Here is a 13,408-nt window from a genome sequence, read left to right on the forward strand (position 1 = left end):
GAAGCCTCTTTTAGCTTCTAACCCCACTAGAGTCCTTTAGCAATGAGCACTGAACTGAAAGAAAAAAAAAAAAACACTCACAAGAATCTGCACTATCCATCTTCAATATTACAAAAGACTTAACCTTAGGCAAGGCTGTCTGTGTGTGTGAGCATGAACCAAAATGAAGGTAAGGAAAACTAGCCTTTTACATGCCATGAACCAAAGCTACCAACAGTTCTTTTTATCATAAATATAGGCCGAATCATACACGAGACACCTATTAGGGCCAAAGAAGGTTACATGCATATCTACATCTATCAAGGGAAAACTAGATTTCCCAAACTCAGATGCTGTCTTCATTACAAACATCTAATATCAGAAGACAGGGAAGAGCACCATTTTTAAAATGCATTTTTTTATTATTCAGCCTTCAGTGGAAATGTCACCTTTCTAAAGCAAGCTGTTATCATGCGTTTCCCATGCCAAACACATGGCCTCTAAGGAGAGGATTTTATCTCTACATTTTTAGTGATTTGTATTTCTCTTTCAAGGAGCTCCATGCCTTAAGGCACCTGAAACACTAACAGCACAAGGTAAGGTAAGGTTACATGAGACACAGCCGAAGAGGAGACAGAACCCAGCCCAGAGTCAGCAAAGCTTCAGACTACAGTCACCTTATTCAATCATTCACAGCCCTTCATATCTTTAATTATATTTGGTTTTGTTGGTTAGGACCATAGTCTCAAAGACACAGCGCACCCATCAACAGACTAAGCCACATGACAGGCTCCGGAGCAGCCAGCACAACTGCCCGTGATGCCTGCCAATGAGCCAGATGCTGCCACATATTGGCATCTGGGACCTGGAATAGCAACCATGCTCTCAGTTTGGCCATGGATTCTGACCCTAAGTACTGGAGGAGACAAAAGGAGGATAGAAAGGAGGGGGAGGGGAAGCATCGCCTCATGATTTCACTGGTGAAAATTTAGACAAAACTCTATTATTTAGCTTCTTTACATGTCACTGCATTTAAGCAGAAAGCATTTTGTGTTCTATTCTATATGTCATAGGAGTCCAGTTTGCAATGATTAGGGTAATTTATTTAAAAGGAAGAAAGTGCAAGGAAACCAATGCTTCTCTTTATCTCACCCTTTCCACGTTGCCATGCATCTTAATAGACAATACATACCACCAGCTTCCCCTCTTCAACAAACACTAATCAACCAGCACCCCACCCTCATGAGTTAGTCAAGTATCATCCCCTCTTGAGATGGGGAAATGGATCAAGCAACCTGCTCTGCTACTGATGTGCTGTATGGGCTTTGGCAAGGATGGGGGCCCCAAGAGATTCGGGATCACACCAATGGTCACAGCCCACAATTACGAAGCCATGTTGACTACTTGATTCAGCGTTTGAAATAAAGAACATTGTACTTCTCTTGTGCTGAGAAATATCTACATGGACGTGTTGATGGTAAGAAAGTAAATATAGCTACTGGGTTCTTGGTCTCAGGGAACTGGCTCCATCTAGCTCCATCGACATCAGTATTCTGGTTTTAACCTATAAAACTGAAGGTGGTCTGTTACCGATTACCTCACAGCTCCTTTCTCTCTTGGTGCAACAAGGGAACAACTAAGATAATCAGAGGTGCTCAAGCTCACACCTGCTGACAGAACTGTGAGGAGGCTGATAGCATGGTTCATACCGTGAAGGACCCTTATCATTGGAATTTGCTTCCCTAGTTGGTTTACCCGAGCTTAGATCTGTTGGACCTTGCAGGTTGCCAGTTTTGGTAGGACATATTCCTGGAGGTTTAATCACAACATAATCTGTAATTAAAGTCTGATCTTTAATTCCTAGAGACTCCAAGACAATCCTGGAGGGTGATTACAGAGCAGGCTGCTCTAAATCACGACACAGCATTGGCTCTTTTTGTGTCAAACTTCTTCCTAGTGATCCCAGCCCTGTACAGGGCACTGTGAAATGCTTAAGCACTCTCGAATTCATCTTATTTACCCATGCTGCCAGAGTAAACAATTTACTAACCCTTTTCTGAATTAGATATTTTCATTTTGGGAGACTAATCCTCTTCATTTCCCTGGGCCTTTGCCCCCTGCCTGGGGCAGTGGGGTTCAGGCTTTGACTTTGGCCCCGGCATCCAGGGCAGTGAGGCTCAGGCAGGCTCAGGCTTCGGTCCTCCCTCCTGGGATTGTGTAGTTATTTTTGTTGTTAGAAGGGGGTCGCAGTGCAATGAAGTTTGAGAACCCTAGTCTATACATACTGTCACGGTAAATGACCTGACTTAAGAAAGAGAATTACTCCTAATTTGAGAAGATGGTAGGACAGGGAGCAATGGTTTGCAGCTGAGGAAGGGGGATGGGGGAATATATAAGTTTCAGCAAAAGAAAAGAAGATCTTGACAACAGCAGCAAAGTGGAGAGTGAAAGAAAAACCAAGGTTCCTTCGCAGCACTCATTGCAGTGAGGACTGGATAATAGGGAAGATAGCATAGGGACTAGCCCGTACAAAAGGCAGGTTGCAGACTACGCACCATGAAGCTTTTTTTCTGGTCCATTCTAGCAGCCATTCACAATCTGCATTTGCAAAGAATCATGGGTGATCTTGTTTTTTGCCTCTAGGCGCTGCTTTAGCAAGACTCTCATTGCATAAGAAGTGCTGCATGGTGAATTAGAGTTCCCCAGAAGTGCTGCAGGATTCAATTATTTTTTCCTTTTCAGTCACATTCGAGGGGTGGGGGGGGAGAGAGAGACAGAGAAAGCTCATAAATCAGGGTTTATGCCAAAGCAAAACTATCCAGAACAATGATAACTTCAAGTCAAATCAGACATAGCTTAGCACAGCTTCATTTAAGAAGGTCACGAACCACTGAGACATCTTCTCTTTTCCTGGCTGGCCCTCCCTTATCCATGCCTAACATTTGCCAACTAGCTTGCCTGGTCTATTTGCCCAAAAGGACTTTCCCCAGATGAGCCAATGAATCAAGGTTATTGCCCCAAACCTTCACAAGAAGATACTAATTCCCTGCTGCCCACCATTGACATGTTTCCACCAATGTTCCTGCCCAACACAATGCTGTAACAACCCTCCAGCAGAAAGGCTCTAATCCCTTCTGACAGCACCCGTGGCCAAGAAGATGGAGACAGAGTTGCCTTTGGAGAAATAGCACCTTTAATCCGCCAACAGCCAGTAGGTGCTGCTGGGGCAGTGCATTAAACCATCACCCATCCCTAGGAGTTATGAGCATTATCTCTGCTGTGCTCCAGTTAGCCTCCTTTGGCCTAACAGCAAGGTCTCAGGAAATGTAGCTCAATCTAGATCAAACACATGGTGAAACACCAGGCTTGCTCTGATCTGCTACGTGTTCTTTTACATCAGTGCTTCAGGTAATGTTGGTTTTCTTTTAGATACTTCTTATTGATTTGAGTGCCATGATGAGATTCCAGCTCTGCACCACGTGAAAAGCTGTTAGCAGAAAGACCGTCAGGACTGCCACCCTTCACAGACTGTTCTGCAGGAAACAGGAGTTCTGCGGTGCCTAGATAAAATGCTGCTGCCAAATAGCAGCTGTTATGAACACTTCCCCCCTCCCATTCACCCCTCCATGAGGTTTTCCACTGGCTCTGCAGCCACTTCCAGATTAAGGCCAAGTTGTGAAGGCCAAGACTATAAACAGGGTTCAAAAAAGAACTAGATAAGTTCATGGAGGATAGGTCCATCAATGGTTATTAGCCAGGATGGTGACCCTGGCCTCTGTTTGCCAGAAGCTGGTAATGGGCGACGGGATGGATCACTTGATGATTACCTGTTCTGTTCATTCCCTCTGGGGCACCTGGCATTGGCCACTGTTGGAAGACAGGATACTGGGCTAGATGGACCTTTGAGCTTAGAAAATAAGAACGATCATACTGAGTCAGACCAAATTATTCATTCTCAAATTTAAAGCTCTATACAGTTGCCTACATCTCATCACTTGTCACCCTGATCGACACAAATTCCATAGACTTTTGATTCACACCTCGTCTTTTATATGGATCCACACAATCTTCCACTCCCTTTCTCTACATTTGCAGTCACCATGCTAATCCCATATGCTATGCAACATCTCTCTCCTCAAAACTCCCGACAGCCCCTCAAACAACCTCCCATAGGTTGATACCACAATAAAACATGAACATACACAATGTGTACCAGGCCCCATAATCTTAGTGATGTGCTCCTCCCTTCCCATTGCCTGTTTATTTCACTTATGCTCAGGCTAGCGTCATAGAATAGGTTATCCTGAGAACATACTCAGCCAGGACTATGAACTCCTCAAGGCAGATATTAGATCTTTACTCATTATGACAATATGCACAAAAATAATAACAATAAAATTAAACCTGGGCATACCATAGCAGTAACGAGTGATACACTGAGAGAAGTTCTGCATAAGAAGTCTAGGTCATAATGTAGAAGAAGGGTTGCAAACCTGAAACAGGGAAGTATAAAAGGGATTAGGGACTGAAATCATTGCAGAGGCAGAACACTGGTCACATCAATCTCTGGCAACCCCACTGACCATTTAGGAGCACCGGTGACAGGGTCTGGGGAAGCAGTATCTAATAAGGCTGGAAGGCTAGACACAAAATGAGATCTCAAGGGTGGAGAAGCAGCAGAAAGTTTGGAAATCCCTTGTGGCTAAGAAAAAACAAAATCCGTTCTAATCTCTTCTTCCCTTGCCAAGAAGTTGTAGGATTTCAATCTAAAAACATGTGTAACTCAGAAAAGATAAGATATTGGAGGGCACTTTTCAGATGTACTCAGCCCTCGCAGCTGCTATTGGTGTCAACCGAAATTTTGGGTCCTAGGTGTTCCACATTTAGGTTACATGGATTTTCAGATATATCAGTGGGGCAGAAGAGAGCCCCGAACATAACAATTCAGTTAATGTACAGGGCACAGATGCAAAAAAATTGACAAAAATTTGCATTTTATTACTTAAATCACTCATCAATCTTGCTAGAGAGGAAGTTTCTATTTCTCCAGCTTCGTGTCTAGTGTCCTTGAGAAACAAAATGACACCACATTCACCAAAAAATAAAAAAAACAAACAAAAAACCATACCACACACACGCCTGTAGTGGTTTACTTCCCATTTCCCTATACCTGATTATGTCTAGTACAGAGGTTCTCGAACTGTGGTCCACGGACAACCAGTGGTCCGTGAGCTCCATTCCGGTGGTCTGTGGATAGTTCCCTCTAAGGTGCATGCCTGGGCGGCTGCACACAACAGAATGAAGGGCTACTCGCCTAATTAGTGGAGCCACACAGGCATGGCTCCACTAATTAGGTGCCTGGACAAGACACACATGAGAGGTAGTGGCCTTCAGGAGAATAGAGGGTAGGTGGGAGGAGGCAGTAGGGTGAGAAGAGGGGGTGGGGGAAATTTGGGACACCCAGGGCTGCGGCAGCCAGAGAAAGAGGCGACTTTCCCCAACTCCAGGGCTGCAGCTGCCGGGGAGAGATGCCCCTCCTTCCCAGGCCCAGCTTGGGAGAGAGGGCACATCGATCGCATTAGAAAGGTAAACACTACTGATATTAAAATATGGGTTGTGTGCTTTTATTTGTAGAACAAAAAAACGTTAATTATTAAGTTTTTTTCTTTAATATAGTGCTTTTATCCAAAGCACTTTACAAGAGTTAGCTAACGGTACAAACAACATTTGGAAAGATCATTAAGTGGTCCGCCGAGACCCTCAGCAATTTTCAAGTGGTCCGCGAAAAAAAAAGTTTGAGAACCACTGGTCTAGTACGTTATTTACAAAGGGCGGACATCCCCAGCCTTCTTCATTCTGAAGCCTTTTGGCATGGGGTTTATTATACCACCTTTCGAAGGTTTAGAAATGAACATATGTTGAGGAGATGCAAAATGCTGGATCTGAAGTGCTACGACCACCTATTTTGGAGGTGCAGACAGGGGCTGCATGGCAGTGCTGATGCAGCCAGAGCTCCCAAGAGGCCATTTGCAAAGAAGAAAGAGGAACTGTGCTACAAGCACAGGAACTGATGTTTCTTACCATTCAGGGGGAGAACCAGACAATGCCCCCTTCTTAGATTTTTTTTTTATTGGATTCAAGTTCTTACAAAAGGGAGGAACATTGTATAGCGAGGGATGGGTGTCCAAACTCTCCCCACCACAATGCCCTCAATGGAGAACTTCAGCACCCTGATACCAGTCCAAAACTTTTCCCTTAATAGGAAGCAAAAACTTTTATGTGATAGCTCTAACAGGGGCAACTGGCCAGTGAGGACTATGTTGAAGTGTCCCAAGATCACTGCTTTACCTAGACCCTGAATTAGGATTGTAGGGAAACCTAAGGCTCATTCCACTGTACTAAATACACTTCTCAATAATTAGTACAAGACAGCACTGATTTGTTTTTCTATAACAGTTATAAGCAGTTAGGGCTATAACAGGAGTGAACAGTAGGATGGGCTTTAGATCACTAAAAGACCGGGGACCATAAGATACTGTAGTGACTGGGTCAATCAGCCTGCTACAGCCAAAAAAAAGTCTTCAGTGCAGGGCCCCAGTGGGAAAGCGTGTAAGGAGGAAAAATCAGCACAACCTCCAACAGCTGGTCAGACATGCTGAGGACTTAACAGACAAAAATATATATTTAGATACCAGGGCCATATTATGAGCTGGGGGGAATGGCCGAAACTCCATTGGCCTTCCATGGCTGAATTTGAAATCCACAAACAGCAGGCTGAATTTGGCCCCACAGCTTTGTGAAACCAATATATTTAACACCAAAGTTGTGCGACATCCAGCAATAGGAGCAATGGCAGAAACCACCTTTTCATGTATCAGCTCGGAAATTGTGTTTGCTTTAGGGGATACAAATAGTCTATTTAGTGGTATGGTTATTAAAAACATAGGACATCAAAGAACTATTTAGGGCAAGTTGCATTCTCAAGTGACAGCTTCCTTATATTGTCTATGACACAGATTCCACCCCCACCCCCCGCTGAAGGAGAAACTATTGACAGCATTCAAATAAAAAGTTCAAGATATATTTGGATGTCATTAACTAAACCGCATACTTTCCACTGAAAATATAAATGGTTATTTGGTCGCTTCCGGAATGGCGTTTTCTTTCTTCTTGATTTTTGGATTTCAGGCTGTGTTTACATATCATTTTGCCTTGCCCTTGACGGCAAACTGCACATAGACACAAGCTGAGTGGTTAGAACTAGGCTAGACTGGTATCTTTAAATTACCAAGACAACAAGAAAAGTGTTTTTAAAAAGTTACTGGCAAACTACCACAATGGAATAAGCCAACAGACCATATTTATCTGATAGTGTTACCGTATAGAGAGCCCCAGGGATTGAGTCAGGTGGCTGAGGGAAGGGAGGATTCACTTGAGCAAAGAGATCTCCTTCCAAAGTCACAGCTAGGGCACTGCTGGAAGGAAGCTCTGCAACAGCTTGGTCTGAGCATTAGAGATTTCCTACCAGCTCGGCACAGGAAGTTGTTCCTGTGGCTCACCTGAGGGAGTTCCTGTTATGAAGCCAGAGGGTGGTAGGTTGAAATGCAATTTCTGAGAGTGATGTCATCTTGGACAGCACTCCATAGGCAATGATACTGGTGACCTGGTTACAACCTGCCCTGTTGTTGCAGCCCCTCTGCTGGAGTTCTGATCACAAGAAGGGAAAAAAAAAAAAAAAAAAAGAGGTGAGTGGAATAATTTAAAAAGGAAAAAAAGTTTCCAGATTTCCTTTGTTTAAGTGAAGTATTTTCCTTTTCCACTTTATTTTAATACACAGACCTCGTGTCTAACAGATGGAGACTGTGCAGATGCACTTTTGGGAGTGCCCATAAAATATGTTGCTAAAATACAAATAGGAGCAAAAAAATATTTTTTTTAAATACAGTAATGATTGCTGAAGCCTCTCTTTCGCAAAGGGATTTGCCCTTTGTTCTCCGGATAAAACTAGGGTAAAGGGACATTTAAAAACAAATACAAATACATTATCTGTAAAAGAATCTGTCTATACTGTATTTATGTACACATCAGGAACATGGATTGGCATAGTTGGGGAGCTGCAATAAAAAAAAAGCAAAACTAAGGCAATAAATATTCTTCATTTCTTAGCTCCCTTCTCTCCATTCCCTCCCTCAGATCCCACTACTCACCAAACAGTTCAGCCAATTGTCTCAATCCAATTCCCACCCAGAGTTTGCTTAGTTGTTGCTCTCTCAGTTGGGACCGACAAGTCCCCTGGTTCTTCTGCACCTGGAAACAGATCATGAGAGTGGGCCAAGCCACTCATATTGTTGGGATCATTAAGAAGTAAGACTCCAGAGGATTAATCAGGAAGAAGAGTGTGGGCAATGGGGTCTTGAAGAGGGAGAGGTTAAGAGGAGAACACGCCAAGGAAGAGTTCATTAACTGAAACTGCGGTAGCTCCAATTAAGAGAGAAGAGTCTCATTTTTATATCCATACATTTATTTAGCATCATGTTTCCTTGGTCCTTATTCAGTTAGTAAAGCAGTATTTACCTGGCTGAGGAAAAACAACTTCCCTTTTTTGTAGTGACTTAAACATGAAACTCATCCAACGTTATGGAGAGAGAGTTCTGCACAGACATTGCTAACCGAGAAAGCACAATGCGGACAGCTCTTTCCACTATTTGAAATGATATGCAGCCACTTTCAAGACACATTCCACAGTATGATGCAACAGCTCTTATTTTTTTCCATGGATACATATTTTTGTTTTATAGGCCAAGTTTTGCATAAAGCACTTTTAGTATTTTGTTCTGCATATACCATTAATAAATTATTTGAGCCTTTCCCCCACAGTTGCATCTAGCACAGGGACATAGTCTGTTGACACTATAAAAGGCCCTACTTTCTGCTGTCGTGGACTAGGGAGTTATGCACTTCTGTCATCTGATGAAGCACCTGTAGTGAGGTCCTGTTTCTACTTAATTCATAAGCTGGCAGAGCTAGACATGCTTACCCAACAGTTTCAACACAGAGCACACCTTTGGTGAGAAGGTTTACATATAGCAGCCACTCGCAATAAAAATAAACTAGTACCCTGTCCATTCAGTGATTTGTGTTAAAAATATTTGCTTTTTGCATGGTTACTCCCATCTCCTTTATTCATATTGTCCAAGTGATTCAATACACCTTTAACGATGACAAGTCAGAGGTGCTTCTGTGCCAGAGAAATTCGTCCATCAGAAGACCTGAGCATATTCATAGAGCCATAGTTCCTTTCATCTCAAAAGATTTGCCCAATCTACAGGGGCAAAAAATGGATGAGATTTGATGTCTTCAACACCTGCAACTCCAGCACCAAGACGCTCCACAGGGTTAAACTGCAAAAGCTTAAAAACACAACATACAATTCAGTTAGTAAAAGTGAGTACTGCTTCTTAAAGAGTCACAGCAAGATCTAAGAGTAAGGTACAGCCTTTAACACCAAACATATATAAAGCTCAGCTCATTGAAGACCCCCTTATTGGACACGCTAAGAGAATGGCAGCCATGGATTGCATTGTAGAACTCTGTTGGTTGTATTTGGCCTATGGTCACTCTTTAGACACCTTGGCATTAACGTAATGCCACAGATGATGGCAACATAGAGGTTTCTTTAAGTTCCATGATTCTGTCTCTACTGCCCTAGAACACGGTACTGTTACGAATGGTTTTTATCTCCTGAAAAGAGTATTTCCACAAAATGATTATAACAAATAAGGGAGTCTACAGTGTTGTCATTAAATCCAAATTTAAAATTGAGATGTTGGAGAAAACTGGTGCAATAGTTTAATGGAAAACTGCTAAAACTAAACAGCTTCTTTGCTTGAGTTACAATCTCCAAACAAGACAGCATATTGAAAACAGGCTGTATCCATGTGGAAAGGAAAGCATAATATTTATCCCTACTGAGTTTAATGCAGAACAGTAACTTTAAAGGGAATGTTAAGGCAGAACTTCAAATAGTCTGATAAAGAGCCATGAAAAGAGTTTGTAGACTTGGAGATTGTTTTTATATTAAAAATACACAGTTCCAGGGCATAAATTTAGTTTTTGCCTTTCTTCAGAATATAAATTAATGACATAGTTTCTTCTCATACTTGTCATGAAGGGGTACTGTGAATTCTAATCTCAATGCATTCAAATGCCTACACCTGAGAATCAAAAAAAGCATAAACCCATAAGAATATTAATTTGTACATTTTAAGTTGATTCTGCTATTTAAAATAAGCTAACTTCATTCCCGAGACATAACTCGGGGAGCAAACTGCATTACTGGGAGAATTTACACAAGCCAGCAGACAAGCAGATGCAGTCACTGTCATGCTGCCTTCCCCTGAAACGTAACAAGCAACAGCAGGTGGGAAAGTAAGCACAACAAATTTTATGTTCTGAAGTTCTGTATTCCAGGACAAAAACTTTACTCTTGGAAAATAAATGCATCATAAGTTATACCAGATATCTTTTTTTCTTAAAAAATTTGTGCAAATGTTATTGGCCAGTGAAACTTGGAAGTATCTAAAGAAAAATCTTGAGGACAAAATACCAATTAAATATAAACTAAGAACCTTAGCTTATTTGTTTAACAAAACAAAACAAAAAAAAATAGAAAAAAAAATCTGTTTTCTCCTAAGTGAAGGACATGGTGTTGGCTAGATGAAGAAGGCAGTGAAGTTATCAGCACTGGAAGCTGTATGCCATGAGACAAAACTTGGTATGGTTTTCCATGTAGCTGCATACTGATCCCTGAAAGCTATTTTGTGATGTCCTGACCTGCGTAACCTGTTTGGGGGTGGAAGAGGAAAGCCACAATGACAAATTGCTAACCATGCCAAGAGACCCTTCCTTTTCCTGACAAGGCTTCCTCAACAATGAATGGTAGTTTCCTTGGATAGTCACACAACAGAGGTTTGATTTACTAGCCTATGGAGCCGAACCTCCATCCTATAAGTCACCAGACTGCACATGAGGACTTAACCTGAGCTATGACCCCAACAGATATGATCTTGTTATCAGTTTGAAGTTGCCTGAAAGTGAAGGCTATACTATATATCTGTGTGTCACTTCAAACTGTAAATGGTAGACACTCCGCTGTTTAGTAGATTTACAAGTGGACCAGACAAAAACACAAGTAAATTTACAACAGAGACCAATCCTTACACTGTCAGAGAGAATTGGACTACAGCACCTAGTAAGTCTCCAGCTCTATAAGCATACATGAGATATTTCCTTCACTGTGCATTGTTCATCTATTTCTCACACACTTTAGTAACATGACACCTGTGGGTGCAAGACTGGCACTGGAATTGGTTCCGTATTACAATATGACTGACTGACCATAAATCAGTGGCTTAGTAGAAAGATACAGAAGTCAGTCTGCCATTGGTTCCTTTAGATGGTCAAGTTTTAACTCTCTTTCCTTGGGTTTCAACTGTGTTCAAATCAAGACTGAGTTCCTAAGTGATGTGTAGCTTTTAAGCCAGATGCTCTTCATCCAAAGTCCAAACTACAAATCACCATATATAATTTACCCTGTGCAAATGGAGTCAGTCATACCTATGGTAGGTTCCCATGTTTTGTTTGAAATTAATGAACACGTAAGGAGGAGAGAAAGGAGAAGTGCATTCATTACAATTCTATGCTGTTCATGCATAAGCATATTTCAGCATCTTGTGTTATCAGTCATGACCACCTAACACGGAGAGCTAGAAAACAGCAAGTCTTGTCCTTTCCCTCAATGTTTAAAAAACTTTAATACAAGACACATCGACCTGGAAGGCTGTGTATTTTCTTTCAAGCCAGCACCCCTTTGCTTCAATCCTCTAATGGACGATGTATTAAAAATTATCTTTCTGTTGCAAAAGCCAGATTATTCACACTTTAAATTACACTTGTCTTCCATCCTTAAGGGATGCCTTGAAGTTCTCTTCCTTCATGGAGAGTAGTCACACATTTTCAACTATAGCAATGTCATAGGTATGGTTAAAATAACAGTAAGTTACGGATTATTTAGTGTCTGAAGGTAGCTTGCTATATTGGTATTGGTATTTTTGGATTGAATTAAAATGTTCATGGAAATACTTTGGATGGATTTAGGACAAAACTCCTAAAATGGTCGTATACCACAAGACAATTTTCAAAAGCACTCAGCATTGGCTTAATTTTTCTCCCTTTGAAGTCAATGTTAAACTCTTAGTCCTCTACTTAGAAGTCTGGCATCAGAAGTCAGAATTTCCAGATGTAACAATATATTCATGCAAAATTCATAAGCAATGACAAGAGGGCTGCCTACAACCCTGCAGTCAGCTTTTTATAGTTAGGTTATTTCACTGCTACAGCAGTTAGAAACGTTTGTATATATATATATGTATGCTTACGTATGTAAAATACATTCCCTGTTAAATTACCTGCTGAATGAGTGATCTGGCCTCTTTGGATACGTGATCTGGCATGTTCAAAGAAGCGTGAGTGTTTATTCCTGCTGGATGACACTCAGCCAGAGTCTGAAACAATCAATCAGGAACACTTCTTAACCAACATAATACAAAGATAGTATAGGTGCACACTGATGCAAACATTGTACTTAGAGCAATCCTCTGACGAATAAAAAGCAAACCTCAGAGTATAATATGAAGGTACTTGAAGTTCTCCTGGAACTATGTTTTTATAGGTTTCAGAGTAACAGCCGTGTTAGTCTGTATTCGCAAAAGGAAAAGGAGTACTTGTGGCTCCTTAGAGACTAACCAATTTATTTGAGCATAAGCTTTCGTGAGCTACATCCGATGAAGTGAGCTGTAGCTCACGAAAGCTTATGCTCAAATAAATTGGTTAGTCTCTAAGGTGCCACAAGCACTCCTTTTCTTTTTATGTTTTTATACAATTTATATTTTAAACCTCTTCCTCTCCCCCCAGACTTTATCTTTCTCCTACTTTTGGTCAATTGGATTCTTGGATTTTGTTCAAAATGAAACTGCTACGATTGTCCAAGTCCCCCAACAAATCTGATTTGGTCAGCTACTCATTTTTTAGAATACTGAGTAGTTTTCCCCAATAAGCAGTAATGTCTGTTTCTACCACCTGCTTCTGTATGGGCTAACTACATATCATCACTTAAGCACATTAACCTCATACATTATACTTTAAAATTATTGATCCTAGTATATGCATGCATTAGAACATATGCAGGAGAGATGTCAAACTGGGCCATATGAGAACAAGCAATAAGAGGGGAGGAGGTGAAATCCATTTTACTGACAGGGTGGTCAATCTATATAGAAATTGATTAAATAATCGACATTTCACTGCAGACCCAGCTCAAACCTGAATTCATGTCAGTACCACATATGTAGGTCTATACTGCTCCCTGGAC

The 13,408-nt window shown here is 41.4% G+C and overlaps 1 protein-coding gene across 4 annotated transcripts in view; it reads right to left on the minus strand.

Annotated features, from left to right (window-relative positions):
- Positions 1-7,750: 7,750 nt before the first annotated feature.
- Positions 7,751-13,408, minus strand: part of RPS6KC1 (ribosomal protein S6 kinase C1) — a 107,888-nt gene continuing 102,230 nt past the window's right edge. For 3 of the 4 annotated variants that reach the window (XM_073338924.1, XM_073338927.1, XM_073338928.1), the window contains 2 exons: positions 12,447-12,542; positions 7,751-9,389 (listed from right to left, as the gene is read on the minus strand). In XM_073338924.1, the coding sequence (XP_073195025.1) occupies positions 9,279-9,389; positions 12,447-12,542 (207 nt within the window). In that variant the 3' untranslated portion in view covers positions 7,751-9,278. The remainder of the gene's footprint in view (positions 9,390-12,446; positions 12,543-13,408) is intronic. The other variant, XM_073338925.1, reaches the window with a different exon arrangement.

Source organism: Lepidochelys kempii, chromosome 3 (genome assembly GCF_965140265.1).
Source record: "Lepidochelys kempii isolate rLepKem1 chromosome 3, rLepKem1.hap2, whole genome shotgun sequence".
Taxonomy (NCBI): Eukaryota; Metazoa; Chordata; order Testudines; family Cheloniidae; genus Lepidochelys; species Lepidochelys kempii.